General features: G+C 50.0%; 10 protein-coding genes across 10 annotated transcripts; 6 read left to right on the top strand and 4 right to left on the bottom strand.

Moving 5' to 3' along the window:
* Positions 1-1,206: 1,206 nt before the first annotated feature.
* Positions 1,207-2,566, top strand: PFICI_03656 (uncharacterized protein; the record flags this gene model as incomplete). The annotated part of the gene is made up of 2 exons (XM_007832237.1): positions 1,207-1,267; positions 1,317-2,566. 2 exons carry the CDS (start codon positions 1,207-1,209, stop codon positions 2,564-2,566), a joined length of 1,311 nt encoding a protein of 436 aa, XP_007830428.1.
* Positions 2,567-4,573: 2,007 nt separating this feature from the next.
* On the bottom strand, positions 4,574-5,247 carry PFICI_03655 (Peptidyl-prolyl cis-trans isomerase ssp-1; the record flags this gene model as incomplete). Its single annotated transcript, XM_007832236.1, has 2 exons — positions 4,574-5,095; positions 5,242-5,247. 2 exons carry the CDS (start codon positions 5,245-5,247, stop codon positions 4,574-4,576), a joined length of 528 nt encoding a protein of 175 aa, XP_007830427.1.
* Positions 5,248-7,968: 2,721 nt separating this feature from the next.
* On the top strand, positions 7,969-8,658 carry PFICI_03654 (uncharacterized protein; the record flags this gene model as incomplete). The annotated part of the gene is made up of 1 exon (XM_007832235.1): positions 7,969-8,658. One exon carries the CDS (start codon positions 7,969-7,971, stop codon positions 8,656-8,658), a length of 690 nt encoding a protein of 229 aa, XP_007830426.1.
* A 1,055-nt stretch (positions 8,659-9,713) lies between these two features.
* Positions 9,714-10,357, bottom strand: PFICI_03653 (uncharacterized protein; the record flags this gene model as incomplete). Its single annotated transcript, XM_007832234.1, has 3 exons — positions 9,714-10,009; positions 10,190-10,274; positions 10,343-10,357. 3 exons carry the CDS (start codon positions 10,355-10,357, stop codon positions 9,714-9,716), a joined length of 396 nt encoding a protein of 131 aa, XP_007830425.1.
* A 1,301-nt stretch (positions 10,358-11,658) lies between these two features.
* PFICI_03652 (uncharacterized protein) lies at positions 11,659-13,972 on the top strand (the record flags this gene model as incomplete). Its single annotated transcript, XM_007832233.1, has 2 exons — positions 11,659-11,757; positions 11,822-13,972. 2 exons carry the CDS (start codon positions 11,659-11,661, stop codon positions 13,970-13,972), a joined length of 2,250 nt encoding a protein of 749 aa, XP_007830424.1.
* A 771-nt stretch (positions 13,973-14,743) lies between these two features.
* Positions 14,744-15,529, top strand: PFICI_03651 (uncharacterized protein; the record flags this gene model as incomplete). The annotated part of the gene is made up of 1 exon (XM_007832232.1): positions 14,744-15,529. The coding sequence occupies one exon, from the start codon at positions 14,744-14,746 to the stop codon at positions 15,527-15,529; it is 786 nt and encodes a 261-aa protein (XP_007830423.1).
* A 4,159-nt stretch (positions 15,530-19,688) lies between these two features.
* On the top strand, positions 19,689-20,881 carry PFICI_03650 (uncharacterized protein; the record flags this gene model as incomplete). Its single annotated transcript, XM_007832231.1, has 2 exons — positions 19,689-19,916; positions 19,991-20,881. The coding sequence occupies 2 exons, from the start codon at positions 19,689-19,691 to the stop codon at positions 20,879-20,881; spliced, it is 1,119 nt and encodes a 372-aa protein (XP_007830422.1).
* Positions 20,882-21,324: 443 nt separating this feature from the next.
* Positions 21,325-22,527, bottom strand: PFICI_03649 (uncharacterized protein; the record flags this gene model as incomplete). The annotated part of the gene is made up of 2 exons (XM_007832230.1): positions 21,325-21,719; positions 21,831-22,527. 2 exons carry the CDS (start codon positions 22,525-22,527, stop codon positions 21,325-21,327), a joined length of 1,092 nt encoding a protein of 363 aa, XP_007830421.1.
* Positions 22,528-22,583: 56 nt separating this feature from the next.
* On the top strand, positions 22,584-25,498 carry PFICI_03648 (uncharacterized protein; the record flags this gene model as incomplete). The annotated part of the gene is made up of 3 exons (XM_007832229.1): positions 22,584-23,197; positions 23,253-24,423; positions 24,488-25,498. The coding sequence occupies 3 exons, from the start codon at positions 22,584-22,586 to the stop codon at positions 25,496-25,498; spliced, it is 2,796 nt and encodes a 931-aa protein (XP_007830420.1).
* A 162-nt stretch (positions 25,499-25,660) lies between these two features.
* PFICI_03647 (uncharacterized protein) lies at positions 25,661-27,198 on the bottom strand (the record flags this gene model as incomplete). Its single annotated transcript, XM_007832228.1, has 3 exons — positions 25,661-26,029; positions 26,085-26,983; positions 27,039-27,198. The coding sequence occupies 3 exons, from the start codon at positions 27,196-27,198 to the stop codon at positions 25,661-25,663; spliced, it is 1,428 nt and encodes a 475-aa protein (XP_007830419.1).
* Between the last annotated feature and the right edge of the window lie 123 nt (positions 27,199-27,321).

Below are 27,321 nucleotides of genomic sequence, written 5' to 3'. Positions count from 1 at the left end.
GCGTCTTCCCGATTCCGCAAGGACCGATACTACTTGAGCTGCAAATGTCAGAAGTGACAGATAGACAGACAGCAAGTACATGGCATGCCAACCCACATGTAGCAGCTCTCTCTGGCGGCCTATCACCAGAGATATGGTAGCTCGGTCAAGTGGTTTGATTTGAGTTACATGTCGTACAAGGTGTGAAGTATCTGTTTGTACACCTTTGTCTTTTCCATCCATCCTTTCTCTGGTGTCTCACGCTCAGATGCTGCAAACTTGAACTGCCCAGCGGTACATAGTTCCCTCCCACCAAGCTCTGTCAGACATTATGGAAATTTTTGTCCTCTCCTGGTTCTAGCCATTGTTTGGATAGACTGGAAACTCTAGATCTAGATCTCCACTTTCATCTTTTATCCTCCTCTCGGTGCCGTATGTAGTGCCGCATCGGCATTCCCCATGTTCACTGGTGCTCGAAATCCCACAGCGGAGCAGAGTCCAACTTCAAAGGCTCGGCTAATGTAGTCGAGCTCCATTCTATACTTGCCTGCAGTTGTTGGGCATGAATATTTCTTTGCTCGGTGACTCCTACTAAGTGTACTTGCATACATGCATGATTGGGCCCAGGCCATGTGCAGTCCTGAAATGCAAACGAGGCTCGCGCTTTCCATATAATATTGGAGTTCCCATGGTTCCTAAGCAGTTTGTCTCGTGTTGCCCAGTTTTTTTTCCCCCTCGTGGCAAACTTCCAATCATCCATCGTGTTCATCAATTTGAACTTTCCCGGCCATCGTCTCTGAATGTCTTTGCCTCCTTCCCGTACTACTGCCGACATCATGATCGTGACCTGGGTTTCCCGGTTGTGTCGTGCTGTAAATGCGCCAGAGACAACTACTAGATACCGAAACGCCATCATAGCAATCTCAATGATACCGGTAGTCCAAGTCCTGATTGTACCTCTTCAGATCGTGCTCAATCAACACGGAATCGGGCTTCCCGCGTCAATACTGGTCATGCTCTTGGTGACCGCATCCATGCTGCTGGCAAATAAATTCAATGGCAAGACCAGCTTCGTCTATAGCACGCGCATGAAAGGACCTGTAAGGCCATTCTCGACACTTCCCCTCTCCCGCCAGATCACCCTGGTCATATGCTGATCTCTTGTTGTAACAACAGACTGATTTCTTGGGCCGCCACATGTCATTTGGCTTCGTCGTGTCGTTTGTCATGCTCAACAAGGATCATGTTACCGACGCCGATAATATCCCACGGATTGCAGGAATCTTTGGTAAGCTCTCAAGGACTACATAACAAGCCTCCTTCTGACATCGTCTTAGTGGTTGCCACTATCGTCAGTTACGCCGGCACGTACCTTTTCGCCCTCGGAAGTTGCAAGCTTGAAGAGTGCGCTCGAGGCCGGTATTGTAGCAACATGACAGATGTAGAAAAAGCAACACACCGAACTTGGCCGACGCCTCAACCCACGAGACGGTCCTCACAAGTGGGCAAGTTACCCACAAACATACTCACAAGCGAATCTTTCGTGTCTCTCGACACAGCACTGTTAGAGACAACATTGCGGCTGGCATTTGTGGTCCAAACGGCGCCTCTCTGGATATCTTTGCTTTTAGCAATCATCATTGGCGTCCCTGTCTATCTCACTACCAAGTACGACATGCCCCTCGAAGCCTTCTGCTTCACCTTCCTCTGGATTGTTGCTGTCCACCTTCAACGATTTGTGAAATCGTGGAAGAGACTCGAACTCCGACGTCGCTGGCGATTGGCTCTCGCGGTAGCTTTGAACCCAGTCCTCATAACGGCATTACTCTGTTCGATCTATTTCTGGGTCAAATCAGCGCTTACGGGGCGTCAAATTGGAGATATGCTCATTGATTTCAAGCACCACAGGTCCTGGGCCGATATTGTGGTGAACCTGAGTGAGGGTGGACAGTTTGCCCAGAATGTTGGCGCTGGTGACTTGGCCAATGCCTTGCTCGACGCCGGCATTGTTTCCCTCGGCTTCAAGATGTTCGAGTATCGCCGCGAGCTATGGGCTAGCTTCACCATCGTGTTCACAACCTGTCTAATTTTCGCCACACTCAACGTATTCGTCAATCTCATTTTTGCTGTCGCTATTGGCCTCCAGCCCGCGGACGCCCTCGCCTTTTGTGCCCGCAATGTGACAATTGCCCTGGGTGTCCCCGCCGTGCAACACCTAGGTGGAAGTATCACAATGATGAGCACCCTGGTCACCTTCAGCGGACTGATATTTCAGATGACTGGCGATTTCCTCTTTGCCTGGTTCCGTATCAATGACAGTGTGGTGGCTCCGAACAGCATTATATCGAGTGACAGCGAGACCAGTTCCCAAGAGGAACAATCACAAGGAAGCGAGGGCAAGATTATCGCCGCAGGAATTACTGTCGGCATTAATGCGGCAGCAATGGGAACTTCACACCTTATCGAGCGGGACTCAAGGTGCTCTGCCTACTCTGCACTTAGCATGACCATCTTTGGCGTGATGACGGTAGCACTGACAGCCGTACCAGCGATCAAGGACGAGTTGGTGTTTCTCGCTTGGCAGTAGTTAGATGAAAGCACGCGATGCCGAAAATAGTCTCTTCTGATCTGTCATACTAGTTCAAGGTTGACTTGCTTATTGGATTTGGTGGTGGCCTACTGATGTGTTTTATTGCGTGTGGAGATACCCGATCCAGGAGTTAGGAGGCTGCCAGATAGATAGATTAAATAGGTTGTTTGTCCCCAGGCACGGGTAAGCAGGGCAATTCAAGTAGTCGGAACTTGGTGCCCAATACGGTTATGGTTATCAATAGGATACCCTGGTTTCTTCTTGACGTAGTCTTTCTGTTTGATGATAAGAGGGAAAGTGTATACAGAACTAACCTAGATCATAAGTGTTAATCCAAACTAATCATGCAAGACAATCATGACGTCTTGGGTTGAATCAATCAATCTATCGACAGACGTTGGTGAGTTTGATACCTCTGAGCTAGGGGTAACCGGCAATCGCAAAAGGCAGGAAAGTTTTAGACTGGCAGTCAGATGAACAATCAACCCGCCAGGGAGACTTTTGAGGCTCATTGACTCACAGTGACCAACGCAAGAGTTTCATGGTCTCGATTGTTGAGCTGAAGATCTATCTCTCACGGAGTTCATTGCCCCTGAATATCAACATGGCCAAGGGAGCAATATCAGCCAATGCCCGTAGCACCAGGTTTGATTTGACACCTAAGTTCCTTGGGCAGCCACCAAAGGAAAGAAGAAGAAAAAAATCGCTCTGCTACGCATGGTCGGGTCCACTACCGACTAAACCTGTCTTTTGATGATGAATTCCTCGCTGAACGACCCTGATCCTGGCTATGCAGGGCCATTAGCACAAGAGAAAAGGTTGATCCCTTGGGAGGACTGGATAAAGGTGCTCCGACAATGTTCTATGCGAAAGCCGGGCCCGAGAATTGAGGGGGGTTGTTTGCGTTAGAGAACGCCAACGGGGAGTGACCTCCCCCAAACATCTTTTCTTCTCTCTTTTCTTTCTTGTATCCTTGTCTACGGAACATGACCCGAGACAGCAAGCTAGAGCAACAGCTTCGAGGCGATAGGAAACACGACATGTTTGGGCTATAATATCCAGTCATATAGTATGGTGAATCTCCAGCTTTTTAGCAATCTACGATGAACGGCAATTTGTGGTTTGCAATTTGTGATCTTTGTACAGACGCTAGGGCATGGGACGGATTGGAGAGATATCTCGAGGAGGAAAGCCATGTAGAGTCCTCAAAAATACCATTGCGATGCAAGGGAGAGAAACATTACAAAAGGGTAGTACGGCATCGTAGTTCCCGCTTCCTTCTATCATAAATGTAGATTTTGCCACTCCCGTGTGACTGGCTAACCTTTCTATGGAACGGAAACTTGTCGGTAGCAATCATGTACCACGGACTTGACGATGGCCATGTATCAATAAGGATGGAAATCTTGAATGATCCAACATGCTTGGCAAAATTACATACCCATATCACACTTAAGAGCCGTTGGACCCTTGTGTGTCATTGTGACTCAAGGAGGGAGCGCAGGCCGGTCACAAAAGGGTCCTAGGCAAGACAACCATGCGCGATATGCAGCAAGGACAAAGGCGGGTGAAACCAAAAGACAAGTCGAACCAGCTATTTCATATCCGTGGGAGACGTATCCCCGGACATATTCGTGCGCTTTTTGAGGTATGGATACAGTATTTCCATCTGCCGATGTCACAGGGCACTAATTTTTTTTTTCTTGTAGTCTTAGGAGAGTAAGAAGACCCTAGATGGTGCATAGTCACACTGATCCAGACCCTTTGTGCGTCTGCTCACTCGAGACGCACAAACGCGTTTCCTGCCGTAGCGAAGGGCCAGTCCAATGATGGACGGCTAAAGAAGTGAGTCTGGAGCGATGCCTCAATACCATGCCACATTAGCCTCGTAAGAGTTACTTATTCCAACCTACAGGTACATTGTCAAGTCAATTAGCGCATTCCAAGATGTAACGCTGGAGGAAAACCAGGACTAGAGCCTAGTTTCTTGAAGATGAGGGGAACTCACCTCTCAATCAAGTGCAGACCACTCTGTGTCTCGACTATGCCGCTCATCTGGCCCGGCTGCAGTGCAAAAGCGGCATCCTCAAACTCCTTCTGCATGTCGCCCTTGCCAAAGTAACCCAAATCGCCCCTCTTGCGCGCGCTGCTGCAGTCGCTCTCGGTCAGGGCGAGTTCACCGAGGCTGACGTCGCCACGCTTGATACGGGCCTCGTGGGCCTTGATGATGTCGCGGGCATCATCCTTGGAGCGGGTGATTTCGCTTTCGCGCCACGAGGCCGGGCGGCGCGAGTCCCGGTGCTTGACCAGCAGGTGGGCGGCGCGGATCTTGTCGGCGGGCTTCGCGACGGGGGCGCCCGCCGAGGTCGCGCTGTGGTGCACGGCCATGTACTTTTTGAGCTTCTCCGTGTCCGTGTTCGCCGGGGGCTCCCAGCGCGAGATCTTCTCGGCGGCGTTGAAGTAGTAGGGGAGGTTCTTGGAGTTGCTGTGGCGCACCTCCCAGCCAGAGGGAAGTCCCGTCTCGTCCTATTTAGCGGGGGGAGCAGATTGCCGTCAGCCATTGTTGCGCACAGAAAAAGATCAAAAGGCGGCACAAAGGGGAGGGGAAAACAAAGTATGACGGGACGGTCGCGAATGCTGTGCCGAGCTCTGGGTAGGCGCAATGTACTTACAGACATTTTTTTGTGGTGTTTGGAAAGAAATGAAAGAATTGGTCCAGGTAAAATAGCAATGTATTCCTCTGAAGCAAGATTGCTCTTATTCTCAGCCTATTATTTCCTATGGCCTAATGTTTTGTAGGAACAAGTCGTGTCTGTTGACTTGAGCTGAAGTTTTGCAAGGAGTATTGATTAGTCTAGGCAGGTCAGGTACAGAGAAAGAAAGAGGGCTTCTGGGAGCTAAGTAATAAGTCGGCGACACCACCTACGTAAGAATTGACCCAATCCCACGAGCCGGGGAAAGGATCTGATTTGATCCAGCAAGACTAATGTACAATCAAGGCACACACTTTACCTGAACCAGACAAAGCACCAAATCCACCTATCTCCCGCAGAGAAGACTGGATTTGAAGGCGGGCCAGTATTGGGCAGGGCACACGTCAGTAGGCGAATGACACCTCTGGATTTTCTGACGCTTGCTCTGCTTTGGATGGGAGTGGATGGACTCGAAAACAGTAAAATCCACCGTTGCTCCGAGTGATGATCACGAGGGTCAATTTGATGACATCGGTCCCTGGTCGGATGCGGGGCAGCTCTGAACAAAACGCGGGGCAATAAATGTGGGAGGAGCCTCTGGCACCGAAGAAACCGCCCTGATTCAGTTTTCCATACAATTGGTTGGCATGGTTAGAAAAAAGGGATTGTTATAATTAGACACCTCGATAAATCTCTTACATGACGTTGGGAACATGAAAAATGTACTGTTTTCCCTGATAAGCACGGAAACCTGATTAATGTCACCGGTCGACGGAGACAGAGTGGCCCTTGATGGTTCCGTTACGCCGTACAAGACATGAGAATGGGTGGTGAGTTTAAAGAAAATACACCATCACCACTTGCGTTTCTCTGAAACGAGTACCGGCGCCAGCAGAATCAGCAAGAATGTAGCACAACATAAGGCACTTATATGCAAGTATCAATGGAATTAGGTCAAGTTTTGCTCTAGTTTGATCTACCCACTTAGGTAACTGCTTAAACCGAGGAGAAAAGAGACACGTACTTATTGAATGCTTTATTCTGGTGCTTGAGAATTCCACAGATTTGCAGCATTGTTGGTTTCGACTGCCGCTTCGGTCATACCGATGTGAATCATCAATTCGTAGTGAGCCCAGCGGACAGTGACGGATGATCATCCTCTGTGACCTGGTTTTGAATTGCTGAAAGAGGGGGCGTCTTTTTGATTTCTTTTACACGTTTTACCATTCTTGCTTTTTGGACTCAGGGCACTTGTTTAAAGATAAAGGTCTATTTCTTGAAGTCAGTCAATATAGGAGCGATATTCTACTACTCAGCATTGGTCTTGTTGTAGAGAGTATACACGTATGTGGGACATCTATTATATCGCCTGCAGAACCAGTTTTCAATATTACATGCGCGACGAGGTGGATAACGAGTGTTGCTTACGGAAAGACTAATCATTTTCACGTTGTACCCTTTCTTCTCTTCTTCTTCTTTTTACTTGTTATCGAAATAACGACCTAATATTCTAGCTCTTTGACCCGTACCGTTTACTGGGAGATCTCTCGGGTGGTGCTGTCGAAGCTTCTTTGCAAAGAACCCAAAAGATGGTTTGGCTATGGGATTCGGAATAGTGCCACTTGAAATAGATCGAAATACAGACATGCCGGGCGCATCCATAGCACCAATGTCATGGAAACCACGGCGAAGTTGAAGTTGATTGCCATTTCAGAGTCCCTCCGATTCATTGATCAACTGGCAGCCAAATGAATAAAGTCTGCAGCTCACATGCGTACAGACGCCTGTCAAGTGTAGGGAATATTTACTTTCTAGGTTTGGTGCGTCAGGTGGCTGAGTCGAAATCTTTGTTGCTGTAGGCCTATGACTGACTACATATGCACATGGGAACATTGAAATGCTTCAAGGTATGTAGGTACGCTGCGTGAAGAACCCTGCTGGTAGGCAATGGCAGCCTCGTGCTTGCTGGGTGCCTGAAGGGTCGAAGAGGCTTGCTTGAACCTAGATTTCATTGCTTTCTCCGACAGCCACTCTACCCATGGGCATAACATTCATCATCTCTTTCTCCGATGCACCAATATACAAATGTTTCTCGACTGGTCCCCGTCGCTAATTCTTTCAATCAAATTTCCAACCACAACTATTAGCACTACTACCCACCCTTCCCCCATACACAACACGATTTTTGTCCCTGAGACAAAGACAAATCCATCAAACACTTCTTGGTCATACTCTGACAAGACTATTGTTCAAATCATCACTTGATTACTCAATTGTCAATCAGACATCTGCCCAAAATTTCCCGTTCGCCATCATTGCGTCGATCAGCTTCGAATATCTTTGTATATCGAATAAGACATCCCACAGTGCCGTTCAAGGTTGAAGACCAAAGCCGCTCACTCAGCTAGCGACTTGACAAGCCTAAGGTAGCGCTCTGCGACCGCTGCTAGTACTTGTACGTACATCGCATCTTGCGGCACTGCCTTTGTACTAGCCTCCGCTAATTCACCACCTGGGCTTAGCTTGCAGCGTGGAACCCCTGCTACCGGACCTGAGGCTCTGCGCTCCGTCCGCCTTCCAACCCACTTCTGACAAACATTTGATCGCCGCCCATACACACGCAAGGCAGCACCGGTCGCATTTCTTCCCCTTTGGCGACATCATCACCATCTTCAACCCTCAACCTCTTCGCTCACTACTGTTACAATGTCGAGCCCTCAAGAACCCACTGGCGATAACAGTCGCAAGAACTTTGAGCAAATCACCTTCAGATTCTGCTCAGAGTGCTCAAACATGCTGTATCCCAAGGAGGATCCAGACTCCCACAAACTCCAGTTTACCTGCAGAACCTGTCAGTACACTGAAGGAGCCACCTCGACGTGCGTTTTCAGAAACTTGATGAACAACGCTGTCGGTGAGACCGCCGGTGTCACTCAAGATGTCGGCTCGGATCCTACGGTTAGTCAATTATCTCCTACTATCGTGGCCCTTGAGTCGTCCCAGACCAGTGTTTGGGGTGAGTATATTCGCACTTACCATGCCGCCGTCATGGCGCATGCAGAGGAGCTTGATGAGCTTGTCGAGCTTTCCCATGAGGAATTCGTCATAAAGAACAAGAACTTGGCGCGTAGCCTCGGCGAAGTTCAGATTCTGGGTGATGATTTTGACAAGGCTGTTGCCGACCTCGCATGGGCCGCCACATACAAGTGTCTTGACTCCGTCGCCCAAGCAGCAATGGACGAGGATTACGTCCGGCGATTTACGGAAGGCGATAATCAGAGCAACTGCTTTGATGGCGACGACTTACAGGGTTTCTTGTTTGACGGCGACGACATAGACCCTCCCGAAGCCTGCGACGACTCGGATGCAACTGCATCTTATCGATTTTCTTGGTAGTCAGCTCTTCAACCCTGACAATGATGATACCCAGCATCCGTTCATCCTGTTTATGGCGTCACTCGATGTTTTGCTTAGTCGCTTGTATATATCTGCTTGTTTCTTTTTGTTGTTTGGTCTTGATGGAATGCGCGACCATGAGCTCAGATGGCTGAAGCTCTATCACATGTATATCCTTGGATTTCACTGATATGGCTGATACTCTACTGTGGGATGCTGCGCGGCCGCACGCGATGATGAAGTTGCCGACTCAAAGAGACCACACCGGACCTCGGGATCAACCAGGAAACAGCACTACAAGCCGGTCATCTTTTAGGATCATGAGGCTAACACCTGGTTCTAGCTTCCTCGGTCGAACAAGACCTGCCCTTCGTGTGGCCACGAGGAAGCCGTCTTCTTTCAATCCCAACAGCGAAGTGCTGAGACTGGAATGGTCAGTCAACCTCCTAGCATCACAGCCTGGGTACAGGTGAAGCTAAATTTGTTATTACTTGCAGAAATTGTTCTATGTTTGCTGCGATTGCGGAAACATCTTCCAGTAGACGTGTCGGAGATGTTCGAGGGGAAGCGAAAATGGGTAGGAGGAGTTTTCGATACCAGTTCTACATTCGTTCTTGCATGTATAGGCGTCTAGGCGTTGCGTACATCACGAACTAGACGTGCATAGTACGCATAATTGATTTGTTCGAGGAGTCATGGTTGTCGTCCATGTATGGCATCAGAAGTTGTGATAGTCCCCTCATAAAATAGATTGCAAGGAATCAATTGCAAGGAAAATGTCAAGATTGAGGCATTGTGAAATGAACATGCTGTATAGTTGATTCGGTGGGATGAAAATGTCAACAAGTATGAACGCTTGAAATGTGTGAATTTCTCGTGAATGGCCAGATCCTTAACGCCTGCCATATGCATGATTCATCTTATACATGGTATAGTACACTTCTCTGATAATTTGCTTGGCCCTGGCCATGGATGAGCCCAATCTTGATATCCAGTGGTGTATTGAACCCTCGCCATGCCAATTTCCTTGCTCCTTTTCATTTATACGTTCTCCCTTAAGCATGCATTGGGGCCATGCTGAGAATCTTGCTCCACTTCCTCCTTCTCAGCTCGGCACCGACAACGCCGTTGACACGGGAGCCGATGGGGTCGCCGGCCTTGTTGATGAGGACGCAGGCGTTATCGTCGAACCTGACAACGGAGCCATCGGGCCGTTGTACCTGCTTCTTGGTCCGCACAATGATGGCGTGGCGGATATCGCCACGCTTCACCTTGTTCGCCGCCGAGGCTACGCCCATACCAGCGTCCGAGGCGCCGCGCTGCTTCTGCACAATTGCTACGATGCGATCACCTGTTCAGACAGAGTGTTGGTTAGTTGGCTTGTCATTGGATCTCGGTAGTTGTCCACTGCAGCTTCCGGGGCCGTGACAACCACATCCAGGTGCCTTGTACACGAGAGATGGATCGTTGACACGCGGAAGGGAGGAAGATTCGCTGGAGGCCGGAAGTGGAAAGGGTATCGCTTGCGTACCAATGGTGGCATGTCTCTTCTGACCAACGACCAGCGCGCACTCGACAATTGCAGCACCGGAGTTGTCGATGCAGTTAAGCATCGTCTGCACGCAAACACAATTAGCTTCTCCTTGGGCAAGAGCAACACAAGTTCCAAGTCTCTCATACGTACCTTGAGTTGAATCATGGTGGGCGATTGTACACAGATGCAGCCTTGTCGTGCTGTTATATCGCGACAAGTTAGACCTCCCGTCTTTCGACGTTGAGCTGTCTGGTCGCTCTGCGCAAGGCTGTAATCGAAAATTTGGCGTCGTCGGTCAGAGGCTGCATTTGATTGGTTGCAGGCCTGAGATCGTCGCTAGCTGGGTTCGAGGGGCGCTGGAAATGGCCTAGACTCGGGAAGGCTCAGAGTTCCTGGGACCCTCGCAGGAGCTGGATTGGGGGTAAGGGTCGGCGGCTCAGCGATTCGTGGTGGAACAAGTGCTAACGCCATTCAATCCTAGCAGGCACGAGGGCGCTATAGGCCTGCAGGGATGAGACGGATCACCTGCTGACCGATGCGGGTTGACCGGCCACCCTCTTTTCCCTCAATCTATGGGGAATTATGACATACGGAGTGCATCTTTTTGGGTCGTTTCCCTTGCTCAGGAGTTCGGTCGAGAGGCTGAGATGGTCATATTTTTTTTTTTTTACTTGGTCAATAATCCTTTCTTTTCCTTTCCTTGGTGTCTGCCGAGTATCAAATCAATCAATCAATCGATCGATCGAGCCAGCCAGCCAGCCTTGCAAGACAATTGTCCTTGGCTCCTGGTAAATCTCCACCACCCGTCTACCGAATTGCGATTCCAGGTTGTTCTCTTCTCCCTGGTATAGTGTTGACCTGGTTCTTGGGGGGGGAAACAGAACAAATTGGTCGCTGATCTGAGTGTCCCCTGGAGCTGAACTGGGCTGCTGCTGGCCTCGTTTGTCCGTCTTGCATTGCATTGATGATAATCTGGCTTCAATAACCTTGCAAAGTCATCCATCACACGACCTGCGACTCTCTCCCACACCATTCATTTTTACTGCGGCCGACATCTTTTCATCCACCCTCTCCCTCCGATGAAGCCCTGCTGAACGTTCAACTGAACCATGCCCCCTTCCCCTCGGCTAGCCATTTGACTCTAATTTCATGGTCTTCGCATGAGCCTCGGTTTTTGTCATTATTTTCTCGAGTTTTTCCTTGTCACTCGTATAGTAATCAAGTATTCGCAACCGCCCGCCCGTCATTTGCGCAACCACCATTCCAAAGGGTGTTGCGACTACTGCGCCTTAAGCTTTTGGTTCCACCCGCCGCCCAAGTACCTTGATCGACTACCCGCCATTCCTCCAACTCGGTGTCGGAACTGGACTTGCGACTCTTGCACTCCCCGCCGGACGTAGTGTCGCCCATCATTGTTACTGCTGTTGCTGCTTGGTGGTCGCTGACTGCGGCACCCTAAAGCCGCCATGCCTCCGTCAACCGCTGCACAAGCGAAGAAGCAGCCATTGACCTTGGAGCAAATATCGAAATACGACGACATTCTCACCGACTGCTTGGTGGATCAGGTAAGATGCGCTGCGGCATGTTGCAGTGATCTCGGCGGCGCAATTATCTGACCAGGTGCTCTAGACCTTCTATTCCTCGACTATTCCCAAAAATCGCACAACCTATCACCCTTCTAGAGGTCTACGAGAAGAGGAGATCACCAAGATTATTCAGAATCACCTCGTTGTCGAACCCAACTTGGATCTAGCTACGGAGAAACTACTTGCACTCGACGGCCTGCGCAAATTCCATAATGCTCTCAAGACAGACAAGGAAAAGGACGACTTTCGAAAGCATTTGCGTCGCTATGCCCAAATCTACCTGCCGGACTGTCCCTTTGAAGTGAACACGACCAATCGATATACCATTGTCACCTACGAAGCCGCAGTCACTGCTCGGCGCTTTATCAAGAGAGGCGAATCCATCAAGTACCTGTCCGGTATCCAGGTCTTGATTACACCAAAAGAGGAAGACGAAATGACCAAGCGCAAAAAGGATTTCAGCATTGTTGTCAGCTCGAGAAGCAAATGCGCCAGCTTGTTCATGGGCCCCGCTCGTTTCGCCAACCACGATTGCGATGCCAATGCCCGACTTGTTATTACCAGTCAATCGACAATTGAGATTTTTGCAACCAAGAACATCGATCTTGGCGACGAGATTACTGTCACTTATGGCGATAACTACTTTGGGGAGGACAACTGCGAGTGCTTGTGTCACACTTGCGAGAAAAACCTAGCCAATGGCTGGGCCCAGCCTGACGGTGAATCGCTCTCTGCAAGCCAGCTAACTAGGAGCATCGAGGACGACGAGGGGTATCGACTGCGACGAAGGAGAAGGGACGATAGCGCCGCTCGCTCGTCCCGAGAACCGTCTCGGACTCCCGATGTCCGGCGACGAGTATCGAGATCAAAGACAAAGTTGATGCGAACCGAATCGAGCCAGGGCTCCATGGCCGGTTCCCCTGCCCCAGAGGCCCGTTTGCGACAAATGAAGAAGCGCGAGTTCGACATGCTATCATCGCCGCCTGCTACTCCTGGTAAAAGGCACAAGTCAGCTCATTTCGACGACACACCCGTCCGAGCTCGCGAGGACATTTCCCGCAAGAGCGCTGAAGGTGAAACCTCGGGCGCAGACTCAATAGGCTCGACGCTCGAATTCGAAACCGCCGATTCGCCTGGAACTGAAGTGACAATCCCCGACGAAGAGACAAAGGTGCCAGAGTTATCTTTGCAATCACCTCGGCCAACGCCCAAGAAATCGGCCTATTCCGAAGTAAAGACAGAAGAGTCGGATATGGCAATATCAGAGTCAGGTTCTAGCGTGCGTCGTGTAGCACGTCAGCGCAAGCACTCGAACCCTGTGCGCAGTGTAGAAGACGTACCGGCTACTGGAATACCCGCGGCGTCTGTTCCTGGCGTAGACGAAGATGTCGATATTATTCCTCCCGACGACCTCGATCTTGTGGTGATAGCTCCACCACTAACACCGGCATCGAAGCTTAGAAACGAGCCAACACTACCAGCACCACGGTATGTCGAGTCGGAGGTAGAACAGAGTGAATTGCCCGTCAAGAGAAGGCCCGGTCGACCCAAGGCAAGCAAGAGCAAGATGATCGGCAACCACAGCGCAACGGACAATGCCGATGATGTGGCAGCGGCAGCATCTCTAGAGCCCTTGGCTGGCACTGATGCTGGAGCCCCATCTGCAGAATCTTCTCTATCCGACGATGATGAGGAGGCCACCCCAAAGAATGTTCGCAAGCCGGGCGACTACACCTTGACACCTCTTCTGCTCCCTGTGGCCGACTCTGCTTGGAATTGGTGCCGAGTTTGCAACGATGCCTTTGTCCAGCATGAAGCATACTTTACCCGCGCCTACTGCCCTCGATGCGAGCGACACTCCAAGTTATATGGTTACAAGTGGCCGAAAACCCAAAAAGACGGTAAAAATGACAAGGAAGAGCGTGTGCTGGATCACCGTGAGATTCACAGGTTCCTGGATCCGGAGGAGGAAGCACGTGTCAGGGGACGCAAGTATCTGGGAACATTTCCTCGAGAGACCAAGCCAGAAGTCGTCAAGAAAGCGCCTACCAAGGTCGCTCCCGTGAAGAAAAGGCGGTCTTCTGCTGCTAAGAATCGTGACGACGACTACAGATGCAGCGAAGAATGTGATGACGATCTCTCGGAGGGTGTTGCGAAAAGCACGCGTGTACGAAGGGTCAGCATGAGGTCTTGAGTCTTGGTATAGGACGACACATTGGATGATGGCAGTTCTTCCCTGGTTCCACAAAGATGGATGATATATGTATAGATGCAAGGTCAGGGCTGCGCAAAAACGCGCGCTTGTGGAGAGTTATTTTCCCTTCTCGTGTTGCATCATTATCTCTGTATACCACTCAGCATACTGCCCATTGGCTGGGCGATAATCCGCATTTAGCGTTTGCATACATAACAAGTAGCCCTTAAGGCGAATATCTTAAGAAACATGAGAAATGTTCATATTTAATGCGTACTCTTTGGATGTGTTGATATTCTCATGCATTGTTGGAATGTGGTTCCAATTTCGGAATCGAAACATTCCAACAGCTCTCCGCCCTATCTTGAGCGACGTCTAAAACCCGAATTTTGATTCCGTACAAACCAACTGAAACGCTGTCTCACAAGTATCAATACCGAGGCTGCTTGCGGTGACTCTGAGCTTTTGAGTTGCCCCGGGCAAAAGATAATCATAGCCCAGAAGAGATCAGTGACAGCAACCACAAGGGTCAGCAATCACGACAGACACAACTCCATTCTACTTGAGCAAACATCAAACACCATATTTTGTGCAGGCACAAGAACAGTCAAAAAAGCCGTCAGGGGCCTGACAAGGTGACAAACGTGTGACGGTCGACGTACGTGTGTTGATCGAAAGAGCTTAAATTCTCGCGGTCTTCTCTCCGCCTGATTTTGCACCGGAAACAAAATTACGACAAAATCAACACCAGGCTCCCATCATAGTAGCAACATGGGAACAGGCGCCTCGTCGTCGAATCAAATACCGAACCACAACTACGAGCAGGCGCCGTCGGTTCTCTCCCTCGCCTACCTATCCACCCACCCTCTAAGCTACGTCCTAACCCACCCGCCCTTTGTGCTCTTTGCCACCGTCATTGCGCTGCTAGTCTACGTGGTGGCACAGGGGCGACGCCACCGCGAAGAGGTGCGCCTGCTCAGCCTCCGGGTGGGCCAGCTCGGCCGCGACGGCGAGTTTGTGGTCCAGGCCCTCCAGGTGAATGAGGAGCGGGTCGAGCGCCTCGGCGAAGGGGTCGACAAGGTCGAGGATGCAGTGGTCGAGGTATCGCGCGCCGTGAGGGAGGCGATTGTGGGCAAGATGGCGGCCACGACGACGGCCACGGCGGCGATGGCGGCGGGATCGTCGGTTGCTGATAGAAGCGAGAGGAGTGCTCGGCTGAGAGGGAGGGATAGTGCCGATGTTGAAATGATTGTCGGTACGGCGCCTACGGTCGCGGGTGGTACCGTGGCGGAGAGTGTGTACCGAGATCACGGCTATGATACGGTAGATGACGAGGCGGGTGCGAGGCATCGAGGGGACACGAGGTCTCGGTATGCCGAGTCTGTTTATACGGTCAGAGGAGACGATGAGTACGATGACGATTGGGAGAGGCGGACCATGGTCACGGAGGTGGCACCGAGTAGTAGGAGGAGTGGTGCGGGCATGGAGGAGAAGAGAAGACGGGAGGAAAAGATTTGGTCAAAGGGTGATTGGAAGGGACTGGAGGTTTTTGGGTAATGTATTCGATTACATGTAAGCATTGATTTCTTCTATCTATTAATCATCTATCGGTATTGGCGTCTTGAGTTTGAAATGGATGGAAGCCAAACGTTCAGAGGTCGGCATCATCCTCTTGGCATAAATAAATCATGATTCGGTTTATGTTAGATATACATGGCTGTCTAAATATGCAGATTTTGAAAATGGTTGGTAGAATCTTCCCATCGTGTTCACAAGATAGCATCGTGGAATCTGTCTCACCATGTCGGAATTTGTTTATATAATGCCATGTGAGGTCATACCCGGTTGTATGTTGTCCGAACATCAATTCCAAACCATTATGCGCAGGGCGTTCATAGTCAATGGAGATAGCAGGATGTTCCGAAAACAGAAGATGGCCATCTCAAGTGAGACACTGTCTTCTACAGCTTTAATCTCGACCTCATCCTTTGTTCCCGAGACACTGTAAAACAGGCATGGGGCCTGCTACCGCACATGGCCAAGGTGGCTTTTCAACAGATTCCTTCTCTATACCGCCATACTGGGTCATTACGAAAGTGGTGTGTGAAGCATCTGGAAGATGGATACCCCAATCTCAGGAGCTGCCGTCACGGCGATTCCTAACCAATTCAATGATGTCTGTACAAAGGTAAGCTCACCGTTGCAGCCGGTTTCTAAAGCTCGAGTTGAGGTAACTTGATGACTAACTGATCGTATACTGCTAGTGTGCAAAGTTCCTCGCCAGCGATGACATTCTCGTGTTCTTCCTCATCATCATTACCTTGGCGGTTGGATTCCTGGCTACGGAAATGGTGGAAGAAGCGCGGGATTTGCCTTGCGTTAATAGCTGCAACAAGGAAGACGGGTGCTTTGCAAAGTACGAGGAGAAAGATGTAGGATTGATTCAGCAGCTCAGAGGTCCGCGGATAAGATTGGATTCTATAGTTTAGGCAGTTGACAAGATAATCATCACTGTTCAAACATGTAGGCCTTCAATGCTTCAAACAAAGTGAAGGGAAACAGATTTCGACATGTGTACTTGTACGGCTAGACAGCACGTCTAGACAGCCTTGGCCTGTTAATACGAGAATTTGTGCTATATGGAAATTATCAGTTGTTTGTTTTGCATGTGTCCAGCTCAAGTGACGGACCGCCGTAGCAATATCTACCAAGGTAGGGTCTAGCAACGTCAAGTCATCTATCTACATGTTCCTTTGACAATGATTCCGCAAACGGTAAGCTTTGAGCCACAACCGCTTTGTCTCATCTTAGTGCCGCATACCAGTGCCTCAACAGTCGCAAGTGACCATACCAGGACCAGCCTATCTTGACCAATCAAGATATCTCCAAGTGTGGTCAAGGGGTGTTTAGCCATTGACACATGGGCACATCATTCTGTGGCACACTTTATCCTCCCGAAGATCATACCATACAACCATAAACCTTCAGCACGCAAAGTGCCTGAGCTAGCTTGTATTGCGACGATGAGTGCGCTCAACTATATATGGCCGTCAAAGGCAGATGTGACCAATGAGCACGTCAATGAAGCGAGTGAAGTGATACGCGCTGCGACCTCGTGGGCAAACGAGGTGCATCTCAACGTAAGAACAACTGACTCTTCCTCTTTCGTACTCTAACAAGTTTGCAAGAGGAGCTAACACCAAGTGTCGTCATGATTATAGCTCTCGAGCATTCGCGAGAACACGTCGCGCTACCTTTTTTGGACCATATTGGTCTGCATCATCATTACAAGCGTGCTGCTGCTGCACACGCTCAACAGTCTGTGGTACCAGCTCTCAGAGCTCAACATGCACCAGTCGACATACAAGCAAATGTGGGTGGAGGAGCGCACGGAAATGGCACAACAACTAAAACATGACGAAGAGTCACGAAATGCCATGTTCAACATGTTCATGCGACAGATGAGAGATGCGAACAAGGCACAGCGGCAGCAAGGGCTTCCTCATCGGCAACGGATCGACAGTCAGCAGCATTCCGCGCCGCCGCAGCGAAGTCCGCTGATAAGCGGAAGCGTTGGGAGAAAGCTGAAGGCTGCGATTCGGAATTCTAATCTGCTGGATGATTTGTCTGATTCATGATGCCTTGGTCCATGACGGAAATGGACTTACTGCCCGAGCTTTGCGGCGATAAAGCAGGCTGGAAGACGGCGATAATGTTCTGTCAGAGTAAGAGATGGAAAACACAAAAAGGAGAGTTTTCCGTGATAGCCAACAATATTGATTCGCGAATTGTTTTCTTTCTAGAAGATTTGCCCATGTACCCTGGGATGTGGAGATCATTATGGTGGACAATATAGGCGAGGGGGGCGCGTAATTGCGCTGCATTGAAGGACGTCAGCCTCTGACCGCTGAACATCTCGCTTCTTGTTCGATGGCTCCGTTTTATTCAATGCATATGATTTGCGCTTGCTGTACATCACTGAATTTCTGCTGTCCGTCATATCACTTCTAAGTATCTGTAAACACGTTGGTCGTAATGCGTCAAAAGCGCAAAACTATTTGTTCCTGATGGTCATGCCACGTTCTAGCGCGGGCACACTCAAAAGCAATATCCATTGTAACACTGCTAAGCATCTTGGCAGGCCGCAGGAACCAAGTCAATGTAACCTCGTCCAAACAAGCCTGCCAAGCAAACTTCCGAAGCAACCGACTTCCCGGTCCAAGAAACCCAAGAAAGCTTGGATCTTTATACATTTGTGTGAAGAATACGTGGCTCGCAACCTCTGTTATATCATGGCCTATTTATTGCTTTGTACGTAGGCGTTGGCGATCATCTCATGTCGCGGTAATCGAACCGACCGTTCAACCTTAGTTTAGCCTTTGGGCCTGTGCTGAGCGCGTGGCCAGTGTTGTGCTAGACCTTTGCGATTATTTCGTTTATTTTAAAGGGCACTGCGAACAAAATGTAATCATCCATCGATGACGAAATCGATTTCCCATCTCAGATCATGGCTGTAGTTTATACGACAGATACTTCTATATCAATAGTTTGCAAGTGGTTTTTATTTTCCACCGCTCAAACAGCGAGAATGCACTCGGTCAGTGAACAGCTGATGTGACCAACCAACCAATATTGCAGTACGTATGCATCGATGCATCAGTTCGATAGTGTCTACGAAAACCTCCTGAATGAGCGAGCGAATCACCAACAGAGCTGATCGGGGCTGATCATTTCGCTTTTGTGCTTCGGAAACAAAACTTTTAGAACGCATCGGACCTGCATGGCCATCTCTGCATACGGCTCGACGGGCGTGAGACCAGGAGCCGCGACTGCGACGGCCCAGCTGACAGTGGGCAACCCGAGAGGAGTGAGCAGCAGGAGGCCCGCATAAGAATTTTGATACTCGCGCCCACTACACAGTAGTATCCCAACTTCAGACGGCCAAATATCTACCAAAAGAATTGTAAAAAATACAATTCAAGAAATGTAATATTTCCCTGCTCTTGGAGATTAATTCCCCTTGTTACAGCTCAATTTTTCGGTCGGTTCACCTTTGTCTTGTGGTATCGAAAACCACCCGTTTTGGTGACGAGTGTCAAAATTCTTCTGCAGGGGGCCTGGCAGTGAGCACTTGTGTATGCAAGCGACCTCAGGGTATATTCACGACTAGGACGCATTCGACTCTAGTCGGCTCCATCATATCCACGTGGATTCTGTAAACTGTGCATCCTGCTCGCGTAATAATTCGTGGAAGAAAAGGCCACCAACCGGAATTGTCCGATTCAGGATGCCCAGGGGCATCCAGGGTCCACAGACGCCGCGTCAAATAAATTAACTGCTGGCCAGGGACAAAGACTGCAATGGCCGGCTACGAATGATAGCTCCAACATGGATGGGTTCTCAGTAAGAGATCCTCGAGGATTAGAGAAGAGCCCCAAAACCAAATGATAATGCAGGACCACGAATAATCTCATCAGGGACGAGTTGCGTCGATACGGCCTCTTGGCGTGCAGGCGATCCAGAGATATTCTTGGCGCTTTTTTGTTATAAAGTTCGTGGGATTGGCATCTGCTTGTTGACTCGACCCGGAGTAGCAGCCGTTCATCAATACGTCGGATTCTGAGTGCCAACTACACGGAGCCGCGTCTCGCAACTGTATAACACCATTTAATCGCAGTCATTCGTTAATTAATCTATAACTCGTCAGCCTCCAATCATGAGATCCTCCACTGTTGCCTCGGCCTTGCCGATTGCCGTTTCGGCCTGCGGAAATAGCACAACACCAGCTCCGGCCGCTTGCACTGTTACCAACTATACTGCGCTAGCCTCTGCCGTCGCCAATTGCACAAACATTGTCCTCCAGGATCTCTACGCCCCGGCCAACTCGTCAATCGATCTCACTGATCTAAAGAACGGGTCTACCGTTACTTTTGCCGGCACTACTGTATGTCATCCTGGTAGTCCCTGCATAGTGAATTGAATCTCGTGAGACGCCTCCTCACTAACACGGAAAAATAGTCATTCGGAGACACTCCCGACCATGACTTCCTCCCCATCCAGATTGGAGGCTCTGGCTTGACCATTCAGGGAGCCGAGGGTCACGTGCTTGAGGGCAATGGCGCCGCCTACTGGGATGGACAGGGCTCCAACGGTGGTGGTTCAAAGCCAAACTGGTTCATCAAGCTGGCGGGCGTCTCTGATACCGTCGTCAAGGGCCTGAACATCAAGAACTGGCCGGTCCACGGAATCCAGATCACCTCCAACAGCAGCAATGTGACCATTGACGGCCTGAACATGGATAACAGCGCCGGCTTCGAACCCAACGATCTGTCCGATGGTGAAGCCGCTGCCCACAACAGTGATGGATTTGGTGTTTCCAGCAGTGACAGCATCACCATCAAGAACACCAACGTCGTCAACCAGGACGACTGCGTTGCCGTGACCAGCGGTACCAATGTCGTTGTCGACAATGTGTACTGCGACGGTGGCCACGGTCTTTCCATTGGCTCCATTGGCGGCAAGTCGGACAACACCGTCGACGGTGTCATTTTCAGCAACAGCGTGCTCGTCAACTCGAGCAACGGCGCCCGCATCAAGACCAACTCCAACACCACGGGTCTGGTCACCAACATTACCTACAAGAACATCACCATGAGCAACATCACCGACTACGGTCTGGATGTGCAGCAGGACTACCTCAACGGCGGCCCGACGGGCGAGCCCACCAATGGTGTCATCATCTCCAACATTACCTTTATCGACGTTACGGGTACCGTTGCCGATGACGACGCCTACAACTACTACATTCTCTGTGGTGATGGATCGTGCAGTAACTTCACCTATGAGAACGTCCTCATCACTGGTGGCAACCAGAGCTGCAACTACCCCAGCACTGGCTGCCCCAGCTAAGCAACATGGCTTGTATAATTACTTGTATACATGATATTCTTCTTAGATGTACATATGAATTAAAAAGTGCCTTTTGCACAAATTGTATATATGGGCGCGTTTCTCTATAAAATCTCATTGCTCCGATGGGCCATTGGTACTTGGGATGAGTACATGGTAGTGTTTGTCACCTACAGAGTGGAATAACCATCTTGGACATTTTCTTTCACATACAACCAGGAACACAGCGACTCATGACACCTAGAATTGTCCATCGCACGCTCAGAAAGACGAAATGCTTGAGTGCCACGATTAAACTTCTACCCTCATTTGGGTATGTGCAGCGACAAGAACGAATCCAAAGTGGGTATATTATTCTGCGAATTTTATGATAAAGAGATAGTGACATGAAAAAGAAAGCACGACTTTGTCAAAAAGTGTCAAAGTTACCAGAGTGAGTCATATCAGCTGGTTTGTACTTGTTGGTTGCCAGACTTTTGTGACTTTGACTGGCCCTCCCTATATGTCAGCCCAAGCATCAAGTCGCCAGCCACTGTGAAAATCGGGTCTTTCATATCGAAAGTTCCTCCAGAAGGGGAGACGAATCTCTTCTGTCCGTTCAGGCCATCTTGAAGTGTCTTCTCGAAGGTGCTGGTGTCTGTCATCTTGTCGACAATAGTGTTCTTGAGCAGATCTTGGTATCCGTCCCATTTCTTTTTCTCGTCCGGAGTATCGTCACTGCCAACACCGTGAATTACCTTGCCTCCACTCGTGATTGTTGACGTGAGGTCTTGTTCTCCTTTTACGTAATGGGCCAGCGCAGTTAGCTGTGCGTCTGAAGTGACCGCCGAAAGGCTCACTTTGTACTTCCAGTGGAAGGTCGAAGTGGCATCGAATACATATGTATTCGCATGGTTCACCCATTTCGTGACGGTCATGATTCGCTACCGGATTTCGAAATCTCCGGTACCTGGGATAGCCACCAGCCATGTCGACATGCGCGAATCCACGTTAACCTGGATATTGTACAGAGTTGCCTTGCCGGTTTCCCACCACGTCAGGTTATTGTGATTGGCTTGCAGGGTCGACTCAAATTTCCACTGATTGTCCTTGGTCTTGACCCATTCATCTGCATGGTTCCAGGCTGGGAGGAAGTTCCTTCTGGGCTTCATGTCTCTCACTCGTGCATCGGCATCCCACGTCTGCCCCTTTGCCAGCGGCTCTGCAAAGGCCGTGGCCTTCTCATATAGGGGTCTGGTCAGCCTACCGACAATTTCGTTCATGAAGATTTCGCTCGACATGGCCATGGAACCTCCGATGGAATCATAGAACCAATTTCCGCTCCACTGCAAATCGTTTTGCGGGAACTGGGGAGGCCCGACGATACCTTTTGCAACCTCCTCGGGGCTTTGTGTGTAACACATCTCGGTGAAGAGGAAAGCATTATAGTCGTCATCGGAATTGGCCGTTGAGCCGGCTTGCTGTCTATTTCCGATTGTCTGAAACTGCACGGCTGCAGGCGTAAAGGATGGCGGTATCTTGGCATCGCCAATTTTCTCCAGTAACTGTTTGTGTGAGGTACTGCCTGGAATATCGACCTTGAGAGCGTAGCCGAGAATATTGTGCGTTTCTCCGGGATCAGCGCTCTTGAGACTTTCAAGCCACATCTTCAAGACCTTGTCCAATCCAGCCCTGACTTCAAGCAGTGCCTTCAAAGTTGTCCATGCGCTTCGTTGGGTTGGATCCCGAAGAGCGCACGCCAATCCTCAAGAGCATCGAGCAAACTGTCCCCGAGGGCGCCACACAGCTAGCCTCGTTTGATAATGCCGATGGCCTGACAGACCTTTTGATCGGTGGAAAAACGTTATCGTGGATAAGTGCTCAAGGTTGCATCGAAGGCAACACCGAGCCCATCATCCTCGACGACTCTGATGCCTACTTCGAGGTTGAACAGTTGCACGTTTCACAAACGCGAGGTTGGTTGTCGGTCTGGTCCTTGACCAAATCTGCGACGCTTTCGTACCAAGAGTTCGATGCAAACACAGCCTTTGCACAGCCCGAGGCAAGGACTCTTCCCATTCCACTTTTGCTCCGGGATGCCGCGAGCGACAGGTTCGCCGCAATTCAAAATCCTCGACTTGGCCAGAAACTGTTTGTCGTTAGCCGGGATGGGCACATGGTCATGTTGGAACAAGATAACCAAACGGCCTTGTGGCATGCCCCTGTCGAGATTCTTATCCCGCAAATCGACGAAATGATTGAGTTTGACTCCTATACCATACGGATCCTTGCCCTAGACTCAGAGATGGACGCCAACCTGGTAAACACTTCATTCAGGTTAACATGCTCAACCACAGCCGAAATGCTCGTGAATGGCAAATAAATCAATCAGAGGGAGCCTCACCGGCACCGAGGTCAAAACAGACCCCTCCGATACCACCACCGTCGTCCTTCCCGTCCTCCGCAGCGACGAGTCTCTAGCTGCTCCCACACTGACATTAGACGCTTGGGACCTGCAGTCGAAACAAATCACAAACGGCCCATACAAGATTGATCCGAGCTCAAAGCTCTTTGACAAACTTTTTGCAGTCCAAAACTCTGCTGATTTGAAGAACCTGAAATTACCAGATGGCACTCCGCTAGTCAGCCAGAATGACAGCCAGGAATATCTTGATTCAGCATTTGGAGCCTTGAAAGACCTCGCAGAAGCTCGCAAGTCGCTAGCTGCTGGCAAGCACATCACAGCCAACACAATGACTGGCATTGAATCGAACAGCATCGTGTCCATGAACTCGATTGGAAGCTTTTTCGGCAACGTCGGGCGGCGCATCTGGGGTGCGCTCCAGTGGGTTGCTGAGAAAATCAAACAAGGAGCCAAATGGGCGTTGGAGAAGGTCGGTCAGGCGTGGAAATTTGTCGTCAAGATTGCTGGAAAAGTGTTTAACTTTATCATTGAAACTGTCCAGCATGTAGTGGTAGTGGTGCAGAAAGTACTCGAAACAATTGTGGACGGTGTCAAAAAGGTGATCAACTTCATCACATTCCTCTTTGAATGGGACGACATCTTGGATGTCAAGAACTTGATCGTCAACTTTACCACCCAGGGACTTCTGTGGGGAGTCGATGCTGTGGCATTGCTCGAGGAAAACACCAACACCTTCTTTGAAGACCTGAAGATCAAGGTTCGGGCGTTGAAAGGTCAGAAGCTCCCTAGTGAATTAGGCGGACAGAAGGCTGGGAAGAATCCAGATGCTCTCCAGAAAGCAAAAGGGGACAGGAATAATTCCAAGGAAGAGGAGGTTTTCAATTCACCTCAGGCCAGCTACGGAAGCTACCATTTGTCCCACAGCGGCGGTCCACGAGATTCGACCGGAGTAACCTCGCCTGTTGACCGAATCCTCGCGCGCCTATCGAATCTTGGGGACCAGATGGAGAGATTGATGAGCCGGTTGATTTCCAACTTTGGCGATGTCTTCAAAACAAGCACACCGAGCCTTGATCAGATCTTTGCCAAGCTCGGCATTGAGCTCCTGGAAGACCTTTTGGGCATGATACAGGCTGTTGTCACCACTTTGATCGGAGCTTTTTGGCGAAATATTGCTCATGTTCACCGACGGCATCAATCAGCCTATCCAGATCCGAATCTTGTCCGCCCTGTACAAGAAGATCTCGGGCGACGACATGACAATCTTGGACGTTGTCGCACTGCTGTTGGCTATCCCCGCTACCATAATCTACAAGATGGTGACTGGAAAGAGGCCAAAGGAGGTAGAAGGCATTGGGTCGCTCATTGCGCCAAATGCGCATCGCGCGGAGCTCGATCAACGTATGGGTCGTGTCCGACTAGAAGAAGCGGCTGCTGATTCCGGTGGCTCATGGGCGGCCGCCAACACCGTGACGTTCAGCTTGGCAGCAGTCGGCAATGTAGACTCCAAGAGCAAAGCACCGGCACCAAGCTTCAAGATGTCGGAAGAGAAACGCAAAGCCATCGAGGCCAATCAGAAGAGATTCATGGCTTCCAGCAGTGGTGGTGGAAATATCATCAAGCTCGGCATTCCTGTTGGCAGTTTCCTATTCTATGGTCTATACTCTTGGCCTAAAACATTCCTCCCAGAGACAGTCTACAGCTTCGAGAGATGTCTTGTGAGCGCAGCACTCAAGCTGGTGGTTTGGCTTGCTCAGTTTGCATCCATTGCCAAAATCAAGATGGAGGACATCACGAACGGAACCTTTAGTTTCAAGAAGATATGGGACGAGGATCCGTGGTTCGCCAAGCGATTCATGATGTGGGTGCTTGGAGGACTTCCCGTCCTTGGAGCCCTCCTTGGCAGAAAAGTTGGGTACATTCTTGGTCTCTTTGCAAATATTGGGCAGATGCTTATCCACGCCATTCTTCACATAGAATCCTGGGCCTCTGGCGCCGGGTACAGCGTGTACCTGGCCATTGAGGAATGGATCAAGATTGCTGGAAAGACGTGCACCAATATTGGAGGGTTGCTTCAGGGTTCTGATGGCTTCACGACAAACACGGTTGCGCTGGCCCTCACTACAGGTGCGACAATGATGACTCAGACTCGAGCCATTCTCGAGTGTGTAGGGAAGCGAGAGGTGCTCTGCACAGGTATGGATCTTGTCTGAGGTATAGATTGTTAGTTCTCTTTTAGCTGCCCGTATCAAAATATTCCTAATGTTCTCACACGTAACGCCTTGGTTCTTCAAGCTTGCCTTGGTCTGCTAGTTCCCCTGTCCCCCTGTCTATACAACCGATGGCCAGGAAGTGATTCATGATCGTAAATCAGACTAAGTAATGTTCATGCTAGGTCCGATATCTATCCATGTCTGGTCTAGATGCAGCGGCTGCAAGAAGAAGTCGTCAAACAGGAACTGCTGACCCATCTCGGCGGACAACTCCAAGGAGAACGGAGCTTCAGAAACTGTCTTGGGGACTTCGCCGGATGCTTCTTCATCGACTAGAGGGTGGATAAAGGTGGTATGGACCCGCATCGTGGTACTTTGGTCAGAGGCGCTCTGTGAGTTTGCATTCCTTTGTGCTGACAGTTCCGAGATGCATGGGTCGAGGAGCTGCCAGAGCTGGGCGGGCTTGAAGCTGATGGTGTTTTGCGAGGTTGCACAGTCCGTCATGGACTGTAGCTGGTCGAGTGTGGCCAACTGTTTCTATGAATTAATATGACAAGCTTTTGGGTAAGAAACTCTTGGACCTCACCTTTTGAACGACCCGAGGCCAGGACTGCGACAAATTACTGAGGAAACTGCGACATTGACTGAGGTTCTCTTTCGAGTGAGCTGCGACCTTTTGGTCTCGAGCATACTGCATGATCCAAGGGACAGTTGCCACAGCAATAACAATGTCACTAGTGAAGGGGTCATGGATGTCAAATCCGATTTCGATACACATGTTGATGAGTCGTATGACCCAACTTGAATGGTATAGCGCCTGGTCGACAACAATCTGCAAAAAGCTACGCGGCGATGGCGAGCGGTTGCCGTTCCTCAAAGCTACTAGATGCACAAAGGGGTGGTTCAACAGAGCTAAACACGCATGGAATCGAACATGGTATAGCATCCAACATCGCCAATATTCCTGGTCCCTGTGCAGCTCATCCAACGAGCGATCGGGTAGCCTGGCATTCCTGAAGCAGTGCTTGTAGTCGAGGTTGTTTTCCAAGTCGTAAAGGTGTTGAGTCAACTCGGCAAACTTTGAGGTTGGCAGCCAAGGCTTCTCCGCGTTTCCATGTCGAATATCGTGCAACCACTTACTGACATCCCGCCAGGACGACATGACTCGGATACTGTGGGCAAATATCCCACTGCCTTGGATGCACTCATCATCCATGAGTGCAAGGTCGTGAACAGACTGTCGCCTTCCCTTGTCAACTGGCTGAGGCGCCTCCATGTCTGGGGGGTAGGCGGGGGCATGAAGGTCCTGGAACTGAGGGAATGACTGTGGCGCAAATCCGTTTTCCAGAGAGCGAATGCTCCAATAACACCTTGAGCTGGCTTCCCTATCCACACTGGTCTTGGACTGCTCTGGTTGACTGATTCTCATGACTTCCAATCTAGTAGCAAGTCCTAGGGTCATCCAAGCTAATCCTCCTTCCCCGGCTGAACACCAAGCTTGTCAATAAATACTCTGCTGTAACTGAAAGATATCACGCACCTAGGATATGCCCCAGTGCTGTAAGACATAGGCACTGGGAGACTTCGAGCTTCGCGGTCCCTTCTGCTGCGAGCTGGGTGGCAACCACGCGAGCTGATGCTGAATGACGCTTGACGGCTTCTCTCTTGGACACTTCAATGTCCTCGCCTCCGAAATACATCATTGAAAGCGAAAGAAACGTCCACTGCAAGAAATGCGGTGCTTCTAGAAGCGTCTCCCGCAAAGTCCGTGGACAAAATAATGAGATCGGCTGGAAATTCATCCGCTCTTCATACAAGTCTAC

Source organism: Pestalotiopsis fici, assembly GCF_000516985.1.
Source record: "Pestalotiopsis fici W106-1 unplaced genomic scaffold PFICI_Scf_2, whole genome shotgun sequence".
Lineage (NCBI taxonomy): Eukaryota > Fungi > Ascomycota > Sordariomycetes > Amphisphaeriales > Sporocadaceae > Pestalotiopsis > Pestalotiopsis fici.
This window is presented reverse-complemented; position numbering and strand designations above follow the sequence as displayed.